Here is an 18727-nt window from a genome sequence, read left to right as displayed (position 1 = left end):
CCCAGTTAACAGTACTACAGAAGGGAATACACTGTACAATTTGTCCATGGCACTGTCGGACAGAGAGGGCTCAAATGGAAACAGTGAAATAAAGGCTCCAAGAATATTCCCTTTATCATTGGAAGATTGGCAGAACCAAATGAACTTCTGGTTGATGCCATTATTCTCCGTCACTTCATATGGTTTTAAGAAACCCAAATATAAGTTGCTTATTGAAGTTAGGGCTTAAAATATTCCCAAATCCAAAGTTTTATATTTACTGAATATGCATTAAAAATGAGAACCAGTGGGCTTTCTCAATTCATGGAAATACACACACACACACACACACACACACACAGAGTAATGTTAAAATATTACACAAAAATGGTATATACATGTCAATTATGACATAAAACATTGTGTATCATTGATAAAATCAGAAGAAAATCTGAAGCAATGAGGCAGTTGGCTTATCACTCATTAAGTTTCTGATGCTCTTTACAAATTTGGGAAATTTTTCTTGGTAAACATTGTCTTTCTACATATGTACATTTAAGGTACATTTAAGACAAGTTTTCTGAGAACATAAATGCTCAAGAGGAATAAGCAGGAGTTGATGAGGGAGATCCTAATTTGCATCTTTCCTGCCTTAAATGCCTGAAATATCTTGGGTACAATGTTGCGTGAATAAGGCTTTTAGTGTTTAATGTGATATGACTTAAACATTCTCTTTTTGCTAGGGTCTATAAAACCTTTGCTATTAATGGCCATTACTTCTCATTTTTATCTACCAAATTTACTAAGGAAGAAAAAGTATGTTGGGGCTTCTATTTGTCTGCTCAAATGTTTTCTATTATCTGCAATAAAATTCATTCCTCTTAAACCTGGGACAATCCACTTGGAGGGGACACTACATAATCCACCCAAACATGATTCTTTACACAGTGTGGGGCTTCTACTTGTCAGGCTGCTCCCCTCACTGTCCTTTGACCCTCCCAACATTCCTGTTAAAGAGAGTAATATTCTACAGCCATCGGAGATACCAAAACTGACACAAAGGTAAAGCCCCTGGTTTTGCACAGCCAAGAATGGTAAAACTTCACCATAACACCATAAATGAAGTCTGAAACATTTAACCAGGAAAGCACAAATGCGTGTTATTTCAAGGTTAATTGAGTGACCAGGACAAACCTATGCAGCTGACCTTCCTGGGCTTTCCAGGACTTCGGCTGTGAGATACAAAGCCACCCTGGTCCCCGCTGTGATTCAGCATCAGCTGCCATCTGCTCCAGCTTAAATCCTGGTAGGGATGATTCCAGGACTGGTTGGGGCTTTTTTCAAGAGCAGCAAGAAGTCCAGGATTCTCCCAGATATTTGAGATCTGAAGGGATTGATCCAGAGAGACTGAATTGAGAGACCCCACTACCCAAAACAAGGCTGCCAGCCATTTTCTCCTCTGTCCTAACTCTCTCTCAACATCTGCTCCCCCCTCCCCCCCACTGGGAAGATAAACACTTTATCACCCACCCCTGACTGAGAATGGGGCTGGATAGACTATGGAACCCATTTCCAATGTGTCATATCCAAACCGTGGAGTTTCACTGTCTTTGTAGAGCCAGACACAGAAGTAGAGCTTCTGCATTTTTAGAGTAAAGCCTTTCCCTACTTGGCTGGCACGCTTCAGAACTGCCATCCCCTCCGTTACTGCTCCAGGCTGCAGAGAGCATCAGGCACACCTCCCTGCCAGCAGGGTTCCTGTCTAACTCCCTATGAAAGAGAGAGCAGGCCCATCCCAAATCAGAAGCCTAGTTCTGTGCCCAGTTCCCCAAATCTGGGGTTGTCATGATGCAGAGGACTGAGAAAAAGGAGAGAAAGAGAGAGAGTGTGTGGTATCGGGGAGTGTTGTATTGTTCCTTTAACTCAATATGCTCTATAGGCTACTGACTCACTTAACACAGCTCACGTATTCTGTCTACATATCACAAGCCACCTGCTTATTCACTATCTCTGCCTAACAAATCTTATGAGTTTCATCCATTCTGTTTACTTTTCTTGTCTTCTCTGGATGAATTGAATATTCTCAAATCCTACAGCAAACACACATTGTAAACAGCAAGACCTAGGGAAAAAATAAGATTAAAAAAAAACAGAGAAGACATTTGAGTTATAGTGGCAGGAGGAACAGAAACCAAAACAGAGAGTATCTGACTCACAATAATGGTAGAGTTTTGAGCAGAAAGTGGCGGGTGCCTCCTGCTAAGGGGTGACAAAGTGCCAGTCACTGGAACTGCATGGTGCTTCAAGATTCATCAGGAGCCTCTTTTCCATCGCCTGTTTCTGCTCCTTAGATAGAGATAAACCATAATTGACACATTATTGTTATTTTATTAATACATAATTATTATAATTATTAATGATAATACATTATTTTGTTGCTAACCAGAATAGTTAATCCCAAGAAGCCATCCTTTCCGGTCACCTCTCTTCCACTTCCTGCCCCCACTGTGCTGAAAATCACCCTTGGGATAAGAATAAGGATGGGGTCCTTGGGATTGACATGTGGAAGGAGAAATCTCACAGAGCCAAGGGAAACAGGGCAAGGCACCACAGGACAACTGCTGCGTGTGAACTTATTTGTTTGTTACATGACGTATTTTGAGAAGTAAATGAACACAGTAGAAGGTTCGTATCTTGGACCTCTGAATAAGAATGATAAGAACTGCAAGCAAATTGTCCAGTTCAGACCATGCCATAGTTTCCTTGGACCACTGCAACAAAGTATCACACACTCAATGGCTTTAAAAAAATTGTTCACACAGTTCTGGAGGCTGAAAATCTGAGATCAAGATGTCAGCAGGATGTTTCCTTCTGACAGATCTGAGAAAGAATCCGTTCCATGCCTCTCTTCTAGCTTCCAGTGATCACTGGCGATCCTTGGTGCTCCTTGACTTGTTCTTTGACTCCAGTTTCTGCCTCCATCATTACATGGTCTTGCCCCTGTGTCTCTGTGTCTCTTCTTCTTCTTGTGAAGAGACCAGTCATAGTGCATTAGGGACACATCCTATTTCAGTATGACCTCATCTTAACTAATTGCATCTGCAATGGCCCCCTATTACAAATAAGGTCACATTCTGAAATGTTGAGGGTTAGGCCTTTCACATGCTTCTTTGGAGGACACAATTCAACCCATTACAGTCCACAGTTGAGAAATAAATTTTATTTTATTTTGAGTACTCATTCTCTATATGATGGTAAGAACCATCACACCCTGACACTAGGAAAACTACTTGAGTTTTGAGGTTTTCCAAGTTTAAAGAATGATGGTAGATTCATAACCATTGGCAACCCTATTCTGAACACATATATAATGTTCATCTATAGATAGCTTTAGGTATAGATATAGATATAGATAGATATAGGCATAGATACAGATATGATATAGATGTCGATAGGTAGCTCACAAGGTGTTAACAGTGGTTACCTCACAATGATTATCTCTTAAGTGGAAGTGATGAGAGACTTTCTATATTGTAAATTATTATATATTTGAGTTCTATAACAAGTATACTTTGTAATCAGAAAAAATAATAATGATACATTTTCAAGTGGTTAATGAGAGAGAAGTGTGGCTTTTCCTTCCCTCATAGCCTCCACATTTAGGTTCTCTTTAGGAGACAGGATAAGGATCATCATAAGCAAGGAAGCCAGCAGGGGAAGGGCCATATGCAATTTGAAAACTTGTATTCTGTGCCACAATTGCTTTGATAGGATTTGCCTTTAGACATTATCCTTAGTTTATTTTTCATTTTAAAATAAACATTAAAGGAGGACCCAAGGTTTTCATGTTTATCCAAAGGAGGCATAGGTTTTCAATGTTGAGAAGCTCAAGGGCACATGGAGGAGAAGACACTATGTACCTGAGATAAACTGCTTCCTGCAGCCAGGCATTGAGGCTTCCTGTCAGCCAGGGCAAAAAGGAAGCATTGGATTTCAGAGTGTGTATCCAAACTGAGATCCCCTGGTAAAATACAGGACACCCAGTTAAATTTGAACTTCAGATGCATAACAAACAACTTTTTAAGTATAAACATGTTCCAAACATTGCACAGGACACACTTATGCCAAAAATTATTCTTTGTTTACCTGAAATTCAATCTTTTTGTACTCATTTTTTTTAATTGTGATAAAATACTTGCAACGTAAAATTTATAATCTTACCCACCTTTAAGTGTACAGTTCATTAGTGTTAAGTATATCACGTTGCTGTGCAACCAATCTCCAACACTTTTTCATCTTGCAAAACTACAACTCTGTACCCATTAAATGGCAGCTCCTCATTCTACATCCACTCCCAGCCCCTGGCAACCACCTTTCTACTTTCTGTGTCTATGAATTTGACAGCTCTAAGTACCTTCTATAAGTGGAATTATACAGTATTTATCTTTTTATGAAACTGGTTTATTTCACTTAGCATAATGTCCTTAAGTTTCACCCATGTTTTAGCATGGGTCAGAAATCTCCTTCTTCTTGAAGACTGAATAATATTCCATTGTATATAGACACCACATTTTGGGGGTTTTTTTGTGGGGCTTTTTTATTTGTTTTAATTTTTTTAATGTTTATTTATTATTAAGAGACAGAGCGTGAACAGGGGAGGGGCAGAGAGAGAGGGAGACACAGAATCTGAAGCAGGCTCCAGGCTCTGAGTTGTCAGCACAGAGCCTGACGCGGGGCTCAAACTCACAAACCACAGGGTCGTGACCTGAGCTGAAGTCGGACGCTTAACCGACTGAGCCACTCAGGCGCCCGGTTTTGTTTTTAAGACTATTTTTGAGACAGAGAGACAGAGCAGGGGAATGGCAGAAAGAGAGAGGGGACAACACAGAATCTGAAGCAGGCTCCAGGCTCTGAGCTTTCAGCACAGAGCCCTACATGGGTCCCAGAATCCATGAACCGTGAGATCATGAATTGAATTGAAGTCAGATGCTTAACCAACAGCACCCCATACATTTTGTGTATTGAAACTCAAATTTAACTGGGCATCCTCTATTTTTATTTGCTAAATTTGGCAACCCTATTCTGAAAACATCAGTCTAGATAAGCTTTTTCTAGAAATTAGACCAGAGTAGAGGTTTATCCCAGAGGGCATTTATAAAAGGAATAATAAGGGGACATAGCTGGCAATGTTTTTTCTCTATGATTTTGCACAAGCCATAGAAACATGGTTCAAATGAATCCTGGTTTTGTCAACACTCTGTGTCAACAGTTCTTGAACCCGAGACTGTGTAAGAGATACAGGGGGTATGTGAACCCCTTGAAATCATAGGCCGTGTTGAATATATGTGCATCTTTGTGAAGAAAGAAACCAAAATTAGATTCCCAAAGGTGCCTGAGACTCCCAAGGAGGTCAGGAGACACTTTCTTATTGACTGAGGACATGGCTTTGAACTCAGGGAAGGCATTCTTGCTGGGGGCTTGGGTATTATTATTGTTTGGGCAGTTGATTTCCTGAATATCTAAAATAAATATGGAGAAAATCTCAGCAAATTTAAAAGAGTGGAAAGTTTACCCATCTACTGAAGCATCCCTTTCAAATGAGGGATGAGTATAAGCTGCCACACATTTCACATCTTTCACAGAAGCTGAATGGAAGCCAGTTCATGAGTGATGCTGATCTTTGTGAAGTCCCTGATGATAGAGTGGCATACGCTTTATATACCAACGCCTCTTAAAGAAATAGATTAAGAAAAAGAGAGTGAGAAAGACAGAGAACGCCGCCTAGGCAATGGATAATGTTACTGCCTGTAAAAAACAAATGACCATTTTTATAATCACCACTTTATGTTTTCTTTAGAAATCTTTCGTCAATTTACCAACAGCTCTTACCAATGAGCTCAACTGGCCCCAAATCTCTGGTGCTACTGGGTTTCTGGACTCCATTAGTGGGTATGTATGTTTGAGTACCTTTAAACATTTCAACGTATCTGTGTAAGGAAAGAACAAGAGACGGGGCTTGCTCCCAAGATGTTGAAACAAGAATTATTAGGAATTGCTTCTAGAACATGAGTAACATACAAGAAACCTACCACTGACATAGAGTCCACTATGCAGGGGGATGTAATGCAAATTGAATTTTATCAGTGTTCACAAGGAGGGAATATTCTCATTGCAGGGGCTGTAGAGTTGACCTCTAATGGATAAGACATAAACACATCACTGACTTTTTCTCATTCAAGGGACAAGAAAGTTTACTTGATTATTTACTCTCAGAAATTAATATCCATAAAGGTAATGGCTAAAATTAATAGGCAAGTCTCAAGGTCCTGGAATCACCCTGGCTTCAATGCTCTGGATTTGAAGGTAGAGACAATGTATGGCAAATCTGAGTGACACACAAACCCAATTTGCTATGTGTGATTAGGTGTTGACTCAGAGCCTGGGGGCAGCCATTCATAGGTTAGCACCCCATTTTTTTATTTAATGGAGGACATTATATATCATAAATAAATTATTCGATCATTACCTTATTGTCTTCACTCATTCATCTAAAAATACTTACTAAATACTTACTACCTAATCAGGAATATATGCTACAGATGTTTCAAAGGTAAATGGGGTTTGACCTATCTCTGCAACCAATTAAAATCAAATAGGGCAGATTAGACAAATGTACAAATAATGATAATACAAGAAAGATGTGCCACAAGACAACTCTCAACACAGAGCTACAGATTCATTGAAGAAATAATTCATAGAATTAGTCAATAGCCTCTTCCTTTTGGGGTGTCAGGCCAGGGGCCCAAACCCTAAAGGATTTACAAGATTGGTGTAATGAAAGAGGTAGAGAAAAAACAGGAAATGATAACCAATCTTCAGGAAAGGGCATTGACAATAATGTAGAAATCATCTGTGAATATAGGGAAAGCAAAGGGGATGCATTTTCAAGTTTAGGTGTAGGTTTTCAAGTTTAATCACATGAAAAATGAGGTTAGTGTAATAATGTTAACAGTATCAGTGATAGGGAGAGCAAGAAGTAACCTTCATGAGACATTCACTGTATGCAAATCACTACCCTGAGTGTTATGTAGAGATTTTTCTCATTTCATCTCTTTGTGAGGGAGCTGGCATTAATTTCTGCATTTCACAGTTGAGGAATCTAAGGGTTACATAGACAGGTTAAGAAACTTGACCAGGGACCCACATTAATGTGAAATGGTGGGATCTGTCATCATGGAACACTATACCAGGGAGTAATTTGGTGAGCAGGGGTCCTCCTTGTCCCCAATGCCCAAACTGTATGATTTTTTTTTTCATTCTACCTGCAGGAATGTTGCTCTCTGTAGTCTTTGTCACTTTGAGAGAATAGCGATGGGATGGAGAAATGACTAAGAATCAAAGAAGCCCTCTCCATGGGGAGACATGGCATGCATTGTTTCAAAGGTCAATCAGGGGCTCCCTTTCTATGGGCCCCATACTCCCGGTGGTCTGGGGCCCCCTGAGCACCAGGCTTAGCCTCTCTTTCTTCAGCTGCACTTGCTATTGTTTTGGCACCTGGAACACATCCAGAGATAGCCAAGCTGAAGCAGCTTTCTGGAAAAAAGACTCTTACCTATCTCCCCACTGTCAACACTGAAAGTGAGAAAACAAAATTTAACTGGCCTCCACCAATCCAGTACAAAAACACCTGGAGATTTCTCTAAATTAAAGCTTTTATGACAACAACAAAGGAATACATTATGAATGAGAAATGGATATAGTTTATTACACTTTTAATGGAAGTTTAACTTTATGTTGAACCCTATAAAATTCAGCCACCTTTTGACCTAAAGCTTCACAAGGTTGCCATTGAGGAAATGCCAGTCTGATGTTTAAAACAATTGCCAATGGGGCGCCTGGGTGGCTCAGTCGGTTGAGTGACCGACTTCGGCTCAGGTCATGATCTCATGGTTTGTGTGTTCGAGCCCCCGTGTCAGGCTCTGTGCTGACAGCTCAGAGCCTGGAGCCTGCTTTGGATTCTGTGTCTCCCTCTCTGTCTGCCCCTCCCCCACCCATGCTCTGTCTCTCTCTGTCTCCAAAATAAACATTTAAAAAAATAAAATAAAAAATAAAACAATTGCCAAGTAGTTTAAATCTTCCTTGGAGTCATCCAAAGAGTGAAAGAAGAATCCACTCAGCAGGGCCCAGTTGAAGGGAAAACTGGTTTCCTTATCTCTTCCACTTATAGCTCACACTCACCAACAGTTGCCCCACATCTCCTACATCTAATTTTCCCAAAAACTCTGCCCCAAAATAGCTCCTGCTCCCAAGCAGGCTGTTCAGTTGTTTTTAGATTTTAGTGAGGGGGTGACAGGGGAAGCCAATGTCCTTCTGTGTCTCTTCTGTCCTCAGACTAGGGGTTTGCTCCCTTCTCAGTGTGAAATCCCACTAGCCCTCCAGTCCCATGGCTGTATCCACCACCATCCTATCAGAGCCCAGCAGCAGACAGATGTCCATAGGAGAAAGGCAGTGGGGAGAAAGGGAGAGGAGAGTTGCCAGTCTTTAGCCACTCATGGTTTATAATCCTTATAAGGGCTGTGCAGAGACATTCTAACACCATCTCACAAAGGAGGTGACTGGCTAGGTGTGCGTTAGGTGAAAGTCATCCCTATCCTAAGCTAGTTGGTGCTGACTTAGCACCTTCTTGTATCAGGCTCTGTGTTGCCATTTACAAAACTTCCATCTGGTTCTGCAACTTACTCATCACTGACTCCAGGTACTGTCCTTATCTGTTGTGTTTCTAAGGATGTGCGCAGCACAGCTGGCATGCTGTAGGGTCACATACCCTGCAAGGGCTTTTCTCTCTATGTGTTTGTGGGGCCCCAGGCTATCTAGTCATTTCTCTCCAAGAGCTCTTTCTGCCACCTGTTTGTGTGTACTATGCCTGTGTTCTTTGCCACCCAGCTGGAATGGGGGAAATATATTCAGTTCCTTTTGGCAGAAAAGGAAATTCTCTGAAATCTGAGTTGCAGCAGATTCCACCAGTAAACAGACACATAGCAGCATGATAGTCATGTGTGTGTCACCATTCAAGACATCCCTCCCAGCAGTAGGTCCTGTTAAACCATTTCTATAATCTCATGCAAATTATATACTGCAGATAATCTAGGCTGGGCCAATCCCCTTCTTAAAATAACAAAGATTTATAAAGCGTGTAAAAAATATTAGAGAGATTAGAAGATTAGATTAGAGATTAGAAGATCCTCTTCTGCTGGAATCAGGAGAATGAAAAGAATATTGACCCAGAAAGCAACATGTATGAACGACATGGGCAGTTTCCACGGGCATTTTGAGCATGTCCTTCTGAGTCCAAATGCTTATCAAAATGGGATAGAATTTATGGATTTCTCTCTTCAACTGGATCTGTAGATAGTGCTTCTTATTATCTGTGATCAGCATCATGCTTTGGGTATTAACAATGTTCTTTAGAAAATGTACCTTTGAAAGCAAAGGATGCATGGTGCCTGGGTAGCTCAGTCAGTTGGGCATTAGACTCTTGGTTTTGGCTCAGATAATGATCTCACAGTTTCGTGAGTTCTAGCCCCACATCTGGCTCTGCATTGGCTCTCTATCATCTCTCTCTGCCCCTCCCCTGTTTGTGCTCTCTGTCTCTCTCAAAATAAATAAATAAACTTTAAAAAGAAAGGAAAGAAAGAAAGAAAGAAAGAAAGAAAGAAAGAAAGAAAGAAAGAAAAAGAAAGCAAGCAAAAAGATGTTGCTTGGGAGAGAAAATGGTTACCTTCCTTTTCTTTTTCCAACATACCCTCCTCCCTCAAAATTTAATATTTTTTATGAGGTAAATGTAACTAATTGAAATTACATGCATGCATTAAAAGACAAATACAACCCCTTACTTTCACAAATCTTTACATCCTTCAGTTGATTCGACATTAACAAAAATCTGTTCTCTTGACTCTTAGGCTCGAGAAAATTCAAAAAGCAATATCGTTTAAAACCATGTGTTTTATTTTGTTTTCCCAATGTGATTCTGAAAGTAATTGAGTGGTTCAAAGACAAAAAAAAAAAAAAAAACACCGAAAACAAAACAAAACAAAAACCCACCCTATGAGGTTGGTAGCATGGGAGCTGGGAGCCCAATAGCCAACATTAGAGAAGGGAACTATAATTGTAAGTGAGAAGAAATGGGTATTTTTTTAATTAAAAATAGTACTTCATGTTCAGATCATGTTCAAAAGCAATTAATGTAAGAGAAAAATCCTATTTAAGTTAAAGAACACAAGGCCCAGTAACACATATGGAAGTATGGGAAACAATACCAAAATTCAGGAAGGAAGGACTTCTAGTTAAAGCAATATCTAAAACTCCAGAGCCCTGTGAGTTGGTGTGGCAGAGTAGGAGGAAGACCACCTTTACAGGTATAAGAGTTCTGGTTCTGCATGGCCTTCAGTGGAATATACAGCAGTCCTGGACCTCATTTATATGTTGAAGTTGAGTTGCACCTAGCAATCTCTGAAGTTCTCCCCAGTATTAAAGTTTAGTGGCTTTAGGGCAACGTGTTATTGAAGTCCACATCCTACCCTCCTGATGCTCCTTGGTTTAGAAGCATTGGAGGAAGCTGTTGAGAAAATATGCTCCTGCTTCTCCCCACCAAATATGCTTTTCTCCACCCCTTAACTGACCATGCCTTCAGATAAGACTTGGCTAATTTTATGGGTCAGAGCCTGAAATTTTCTAGGAACCATGTTTCTCTAGGGCCAGGGTTGTTGTGCCATAAAGTTTGAGCATCTGCATCATAAGCCCTGCACTGTGTGGTGCTGGCTACTTGACCAGCTACTGGTTTAAGCAGCACTCCATAATTGATTGTCCTTTATGGGTACTATTTCCTCTAAGCAAAAGTCAGACAGAGAACCTAGTAACTCCAAACCCTTAACAAACATAAGCACCTGAACCTAACCACATCTAATGTGAGCATTTATGGTGCCCAAAACCCCTTCTGAAAGTGGGTCCAGGAGATGGTCCAGTCAGTGGAGTTCTGCAGGCCAGGGGTAAATGGTAGAGAAGTCCTTCAAAGCTGGAGAGCAGAGGGAGGAAAAACAGGGCAGTAATCAGAGCTTTAAAAATAAAAGGTGAAGTTAGCCATTAAAAATCATGAAAGCCAAAGGAACCAAAAGCAATTACCGAAGTTACCATATCAAGCTGGAAAGAGAAGAGTGAGATCAGTAGGTCAACATAAGTGGGTGCCAACTACATGGAATTTTGTAGAACAAATGTTGATCCCTCTGCCACTGGCTTAGATTTGCTATTTGGGGCCAGAAACATAGTACACGCTTAGAAAGAAATAGACAAAGCTACTGTGAAAAGAGGCACAGTAATGCTATTCAAGGACATTTAAACACACATCTTTGATGAGCGGTGTCCTAGAATCTGAGTGTTAAAGGTTATCTATTCTCTCCAACCCAATAGACGTTATATGAGAGAACAATTTTGAAAAGCAGTGTATAATTCCAAACCAAGTCACTTGGGGTGTTAAAAACAGAAAATTGGAGAGAAGGGATTTGCAGCTAAGATTTGCTAACCTAATTTCATGTTTTAAAAAAAGGCATGTAAGTACTAAACACTAGTGGACTTAATAACCTTATTAAATCCATTATTCAAAAATTACATGTGATGTAAGTGCAAATCATTAGTCATCTTATAATTATACTTTGCAAAACAAATAATTAGCCAGAGAGGTGGTCATTTGAAGTTAGGTGAGGCTGATTGGAGTGAAATACAGTCTACATCAGAGATTCTCCAAGTGTGGTCTGTGGACTGCTGGGAGGTGGGTCTCTCAGGCCTTTTCGAGGGATCCACAAGGTAAAAATTACTTTCACATAGTACCAAAACAGTATTTGCCTTTTGCACCGTGTAGCCATTGGTACTGATGGCACAAAAACATGGTGGGTGAAATTGTTGACATCTGAGCATGAATAAAGGCAGTGGCGCCAAACTATGTTTATAGTCACTGTGATCTTCACCTCTACACAACCCTCGTTTTAAAACATAGCCCGGGGGTGGAGGGCAGCTTCCCCTGAAAAGTTCACCTATTGAGCAGAAGAATTATTAATTTTTTTAAAGTATGTCCATGATTTTTTAATAATTTCATCAGATGAAATGGGAGGTATGCATAAAGCACTTGTACTGCATAAGAAAAAATAGGATTTTCTTAAGAAAAAGCACTTTTGTGAGGGAGTTGAGAGCTGAATTAGTCAGTTTTTCATGGAACACTGGTTTTATTTAAAAGATCTAGAAAATAAATTATAGTTATTCAGATTGGATATGTGGCAGATAGTGTATCTGAAATGAAGGAGCTTCAAGGAAAACAACTGACAGTATTGACTGTTAATCATAAAATTTCAGCTTTCAAAGAAAATTCTGAGTTTTTGAAAACTTGTATTTTCTGTTATGAACTTGACAGCTTCCTAATACCCAAAACTTTTCTGATATGTAGTGCTAGCAACAAGTATGATTTTTCAATATTGTATCATAAAATGTATCAACATTTAAAATATCCACATAACTCAGTGAGCCAATATTTTCTAAATGACCAGTATATGATGTATAAAACCATGCATGGGTAAAAGATCCATTCAAAGTACAAGATAGACCAATGCATTTTAATGTGATGTGGTACAAAAGTTCATTGATATAATTTCAGATTCCACATGACAACTAATCAATCTTTAAAATAATACCACATCTCAAGTTTTGGTATAGAATCAAAGAAGACTGTCCATACTTATCTAAAAAAGTAGAGGTGCCTGGGAGGCTCTGTCGGTTAGGGGTCTGACTTCGGCTCAGGTCATGATGTTGCAGTTCGTGAGTTCAAGTCCAGCCATCAGGCTCTCTGCTATCAGCATGGAGCCCACTTCAGATCCTCTGTCCCCTTCTCTCTCTGCCCCTCTGCCATGCATGTGCACGTGTGCACACACTTGTGCTCTCTCTCTCTCAAAAATAAATATAAACATTTTTAAAAAGATATTAAAATGTTACTCCCTTTTACAACTATATGTTGAAGATGAGACTTTCTTCACATAATTCCATCAAAACAACATACCACTACAGATTTAATGCAGAAGCAGAGATGAGAACCCAGATTGTCTTCTATTAAGTCAGACAGCAAAGAAACTTGAAAAAGTGTAAGACGATGCCATTTTTCCCACTAATTGGAGGAAGGGTTGGAAAATACATATTTTTCAGAAAAAAATATGTTACTTATGTTAACATGTAATGGGTTTATTTTTATTATTATTATTTTAAATGAATCAATAATTAAATATTCTTTTAAATTTCTAAGTTTTGATTTCTAACATATAATATTGACAGGTATAATTCACATTTAATTTTCTTTAAAAATCTCTCTGGGTTCCTCAGTAACTTTAAGAGTATAAAATGGTTCTGAGAGCAACAAATTGAGAACTTCTGTTTCAGAGAATGAGTGTGAAAAAGAAATGTGGCTGTGGACAGAAGCTGGTGGGAGGGGTGCCAACATTTAGAGGTTCAGGAAGAGAAGATAAGGAAGGAATAGTCCTTGGGGTGCCTGGTGGCTTAGTGGATTAAGGGTGGGATTCTTGATTTCAGCTCAAGTCATGATCTCACTGTTCATGAGTTCAAGCTCCGCATGGGGCTCCACACTGACAGTGCAGAGCCTGCTTGGGATTCTCTCTCTCACTCTCTCTGCTCCTCCCCTGCTCATGCTCTTTCTAAGTAAATAAACCGCTAAATAAATTTTTTAAAGGAAGAAATAGCTCTCAAAGTAGAGAGAAAACTAGAAGGGTTCAGCAGCCTAGAGACCAAGGGAAGAAAGTGTTTCCAAAGGAGAAGTGACTTTCAGCCAAATGCTGCCAGAGGCAGAGGAGGACTGGAACAGAGAAAGAGGACTGTGGGTGCAGGGCGGTGATCAAGGGAGACTGGCCAGAGATGTCTCAGTGGTGGGAGATGGAAACCTGACTGCAGAGAGTAGTTTCCAGGAGGTAATAAGGGAAGTGAGCATCAACAACTTATTTAGTAAGTTCCCTTTGGGACACCTGGGTGGCTCAATCAGTTAACTGCCTGACTTCAGCTCAGGTCATGATCCCAAGGTTCCTGAGTTCGAGTTTCTCCACCTTCTCCGGTCGGGCTCTGTGCTGAGAGTTCAGAGCCTGGAGACTGCTTTGGATTCAGTGTCTTCCTCGCTCTCTGCCCCTCCCCCATTCATGCTCTGTATGTGTGTGTCTCTCTCTTAAAAATAAATAAATATTAAAATAAATAAAAAATTAAAACCTTCCCCATTAAAGGGAGAAGAGAAAAGGTGTGATAGCTTGTGGGGGGAATCATTTTTAGATGAGAAATCCTACAGTATGCTGTTAGTGAGAGGAAGTTCCAACAGGGAAAGAAAGGTGGATGAAGGAAGGAAGCAAGGAAGGATGGAGAAAGCAAGAAGGGATGGAATGAAGGCTCAGGGCACTGCCCTTTGGGCCAGAAGGACCATCTGTAGAAGCCGTAACTCCTAGCCAAGGACTCTTCCTGCCATATACTGACAAATCTCTCCATCTGCAAAACTTCTCCCTTGATGCCACTCATTTCTAAATTTTCACTTTTTAATTTAATTACTCAAATAATGAATACATTTTCATCTTACAAAACATACTGAGGTATATTTATAGTAAAAAGCCAAAGCTTTCCCCCAATTCCACCCCCTTTCCCAGGAGAAAGCCCTATTATCAATTTAGTGTGATTTTGTTCAGATCCCTTCTGTGTGATTACATGTGTAAATCGGTACATAAAGAAATATTTCATTAAAATCTCCCCATAAGTGGCATTAAACAGTGTATAATACACTGTAAATTAATGCTTTGCTTTAACAATACTTCTCAAAGCACTTTCCATTCTTGAACAATTCTGCGTGGTATTTCATAGCATCGTACTGATGGACAGTCCATTCCAAATCCTCACGATACCCAATAATGCCATAATGAACATCCTACAGTTCTCTTTATGAATACATGTGACAATTTATTTAGAAAAAAATGGATAGAGGAGCGCCTTGGTGGCTCAGTCCGTTAAGCATCTGACTTCGGCTCAGGTCATGATCTCACAGTTCATGGGTTCGAGCCCGTGTCGGGCTCTGTGCTGACAGCTAGAGCCTGGAGCCTGCTTCAGATTCTGTGTCTCCCTCCCTCTCTGCCTCACCCTTGCTCATGCTCTGTCTCTGCCTCTCAAAAATAAATGTTAAAAAAAATTCTAAATAAATAAATAAACATCTAAGAAAAAATGGATAGATCTGAATGTATAGAATGTATACATTTTAATTTTTCATAATCTCCCCAAAAAGCTATCCCAATTTATATTCCCACAAATAGTCTGTGAGAATACTTGTTTCCCCATATCCTTGCCAATACTGAAGATTGTCCATCTTCTTAATTTTTTCCAATCTAACAATATTTTATTGTTATTCTGATAATATGTAACCTGGTTACTAGTGAGTTTGAGCATCTCTTCATGAGCACTCACACTCACCTTTGTCTTATCTAGTTACCCTTTGTTCACGCTTCCACACTCACCACCCAGGGATCAGTTCCTTTAGACAGCCTCCTCAGGCCAACCCCCACCTGAGTGGATGATTCTCTCCTGTGCTCCTAGTGTGCTCCTTCAACCTCAATGTCACCTCACTTGTCAAAACAGTTTATTTATTGTCTCTCCACTCCGCCCACCCCACCCCAGACTCTGAGCATCTTGAGTACAGGAATTAGGCTTGACTTTGCTCTCTAGCCCTAGACCCTAACACATTATGTGGCACCATAATAGGTACTCAGTAAAAGAGAACAACTGAATAAGTTCATATTGATATCACTTTACATTTGTAGAGTGCTTTACAATCTACAAGGCTCCTTCCCTTGCATTTCCTCAGATTGCCTAAATCAAGTCAGATTTGCAGGAATTAACATTTCAGGGAAAACGCTAGGGATAAGGGAAAAGGAATATAAACAGAATGAATTGAATCACCAGCTGCATGATGTGATGCATGTAAAAATAAATCAGTGTAGCTTAAGCCCTTGGACTTTTAAGCATGTTCTATAATAAATGTTCTACAAGAAACTAGCAAAATTCATTTAAGTATTAAAATAACCACACAGTCAACAAATTGGAGAGAACAATTTTCAAGTAAAATAATCAACTCAATAGCCAGATAGAAGGAATAAAACAAATGAGAGATCTGCTAACAAGTGAATTTGGTCAATAATAGATAAGTCAAGCCTCGGTGTGAAGTTTTGTCCAGAATGATATAATTTTTCAATCCAGATTGATCAAAGTAAATGAACAACCTCCAAATTTCTCTAGCAAAATTACTATAACCAACTCAACCCGAGATTTTAGGCCATCTCAATGCTTACAGAGAGAGCACAGAAATAGTTCATCAATATTCCCCAACATACTTCTGTGAAACATTAGTTCCACAAGATGTCATACATATTTTTTAAAAGATTCCTAGGGCAACTAAGTTTTGGAAATGCTGGTTTAAATAAGGAGAAACACATTTATTCAGTATAAGGCTTATTAGAGCCTTTAATAAGGCAAAAAACCTTATGTATCTCCAAGGTATAATATGAAACCGTTTCTAAACTTATTTGACCGCCGAACTATGTAGAAAATCTCTCTCTCTCCCTTTCTCTCTATATGTATGCATTTAATGAGAAAGATACATTTCAAGAAACTAGTGTTTCACAGCATCCTTTGAGAAGTGCTGTTTAGATTATTAAAACAATCTTTTGTGTATCACAAGTGATCTTCGTACATTATAAGCCTCAACACCTTAAATCTCTCAGTTTATCATAGTTTAATATTTATGCTGATGCAGTGGCCTACAATCAAATCTGAGGCCAAGAAAAGCCAGGAAGGAAGCAGTTACAGCTGCTCTAAGTTCAGAGGACAGAGGAAGGAACCTTAGTGGGAAGTTAACAGGTAAGAAGCCTTGTCTGAGTACCGCAGCTCATGAATTATTGAACACAATGCCCATGAAGTCTATTTCCCTGCATTATTTGCTGCTCCAAATTCAAAATCTATCATGCTGTCTGACTAATCTTTTCATGTCTGAACTCCTAGGACCTCCTCTATAGCCAGCCTCACCACTGCACACACACCCCTGCATAATTAGCCCACTGCTAGTCTCTCTGAATACACAACGAGTCATATTCTACATGTTTATCTCTCTCTGAGGCTGAAATCTTCATTGTTCCATGATGTGGTGAATTAGAGGTTACACAGGGATCTAGTATCAAAGAACTAGAAGGAATTTTAAGAATTCTTTAATCCATCTCCCCGGCCCCATGCTAGTCTGACTTCCACCCACATCAGAAAGAAAACTATTCACTCTTTTCTTAAAGCTTCCCAGCAGTAGTGGTCCCTGGATGAAGCCTGCCCGGTCTCTAAATGATTCAGTTTTATCCTAATCCACTCCCCTGCCCTAACCCTTCACATTAGATGTTACCATGTATCTCTCACTGTCCCTGCTACTAGTCTTCCACATGCCCTAGTCTTTTTCGTGTGTCTCATTCTCTACGATTCGCCTTAATTAGGGTGTCAGAACTTATACCCAAACTAGCAGTGCTCTGCAGAGAGACAGAAATAGCCTCAGAAACTTCACCAGGACCTGATACATCACTGTTGTTTGCATAGTATCAGACTTGATTTATCCCCAAAACCTCGGATATGCTAAGCCTTTTGGGGAAGCTGTTCTGTTGCCTTTCTCCAAGTACATTCTGCTTTGAGTCAACATAGAAGGTGATGACTTTTTTCAGTTTTAAATTCGACTCCTTTAATTTATCTGCATCATGCATAAGGCTCATTTTTTGGTCTTCTTCTTTGTTTTGTTTTGTTTTCCATTTGGTCATAGTGAAATGGTATGGTGGTGGTAGGTCATAAGAAGGCTCTCAGAGAAAGTGGTTTGTGTGTGTATGTGTGTTTACCTGAACCTATGTTGGGGAGAGCAACCAGTAGACATTCTGTGTTAGGTTTACCTGTTTTGAATTTTGATGTTAGAAATCAAAAGCGGACCAGTGTGTCCTCACGTGAAATGCCTGTACTTCCTGGGCACTGGAGTAGGTAGAGCTAGTCACAGCGGGAATTGAATATGGCATGCTTCCACGTCAGCCCCGTACATTGAGGATACCAGCATCTTGGGCATTGGGGAAGGTGGGAGAAAGAGAACTTTCAAGTACTCCTCTCTGCCCCCATCAAACTACAGCACTGATGCTATCACCTCTTCTACCAGCCCATTGGGCTTTGTTTTGATGTACAACAGAGGGCAAAGGGAAAAAACAGAAGGTCACACTGAAAAACCTGAGTCCAAGTAGGGGTAGACTGGACTGGTTTCAAATCTCAGAAAGGTCATCACAGTTAACCTTACTATGCACAGTATCCTTGGTTTCTCCTATTAATTCAAATTCACCTGACCCTGTATACAGATGCCTTTCTATCAAGCATTCTCAATTTGTTAGCATCTCAAAAATATTGTGCTATGGGCTTCTCAGAGTACTGTATTGATTGTTCTGTCTCCTCAGGATTCCTGGACACTCCATGAGAAATTCAATCCCTAGTATTTATAAGACAGATTATGCATTCGAGGTGGGATGAAAGAAAACGATATCTTTGATTATGTGAAATGATTGCTAATGCCTAGTACAAAACCTTAATCTCAAAAGTCTAGATACTATTTCTGGTCAGAAATGTT

At 39.9% G+C, this 18727-nt stretch overlaps 1 protein-coding gene across 3 annotated transcripts in view; it reads left to right on the top strand.

Moving 5' to 3' along the window:
- The window catches only part of AOAH (acyloxyacyl hydrolase), a 167599-nt gene that overhangs the window by 91975 nt on the left and 56897 nt on the right, over window positions 1-18727 (top strand). For all 3 annotated transcript variants that reach the window (XM_060632886.3, XM_060632887.3, XM_060632884.3), the window contains exon 13: window positions 5837-5928. In XM_060632886.3, coding sequence (XP_060488869.1) covers window positions 5837-5928 — 92 coding nt within the window. The remainder of the gene's footprint in view (window positions 1-5836; window positions 5929-18727) is intronic.

This window comes from Panthera onca, chromosome A2 (assembly GCF_046562875.1).
Source record: "Panthera onca isolate mPanOnc1 chromosome A2, mPanOnc1 haplotype 2, whole genome shotgun sequence".
Classification (NCBI taxonomy): Eukaryota; Metazoa; Chordata; class Mammalia; order Carnivora; family Felidae; genus Panthera; species Panthera onca.
Note: the sequence above shows the minus strand (reverse complement) of the source record. Positions and strands in the feature narration are given on the sequence as shown.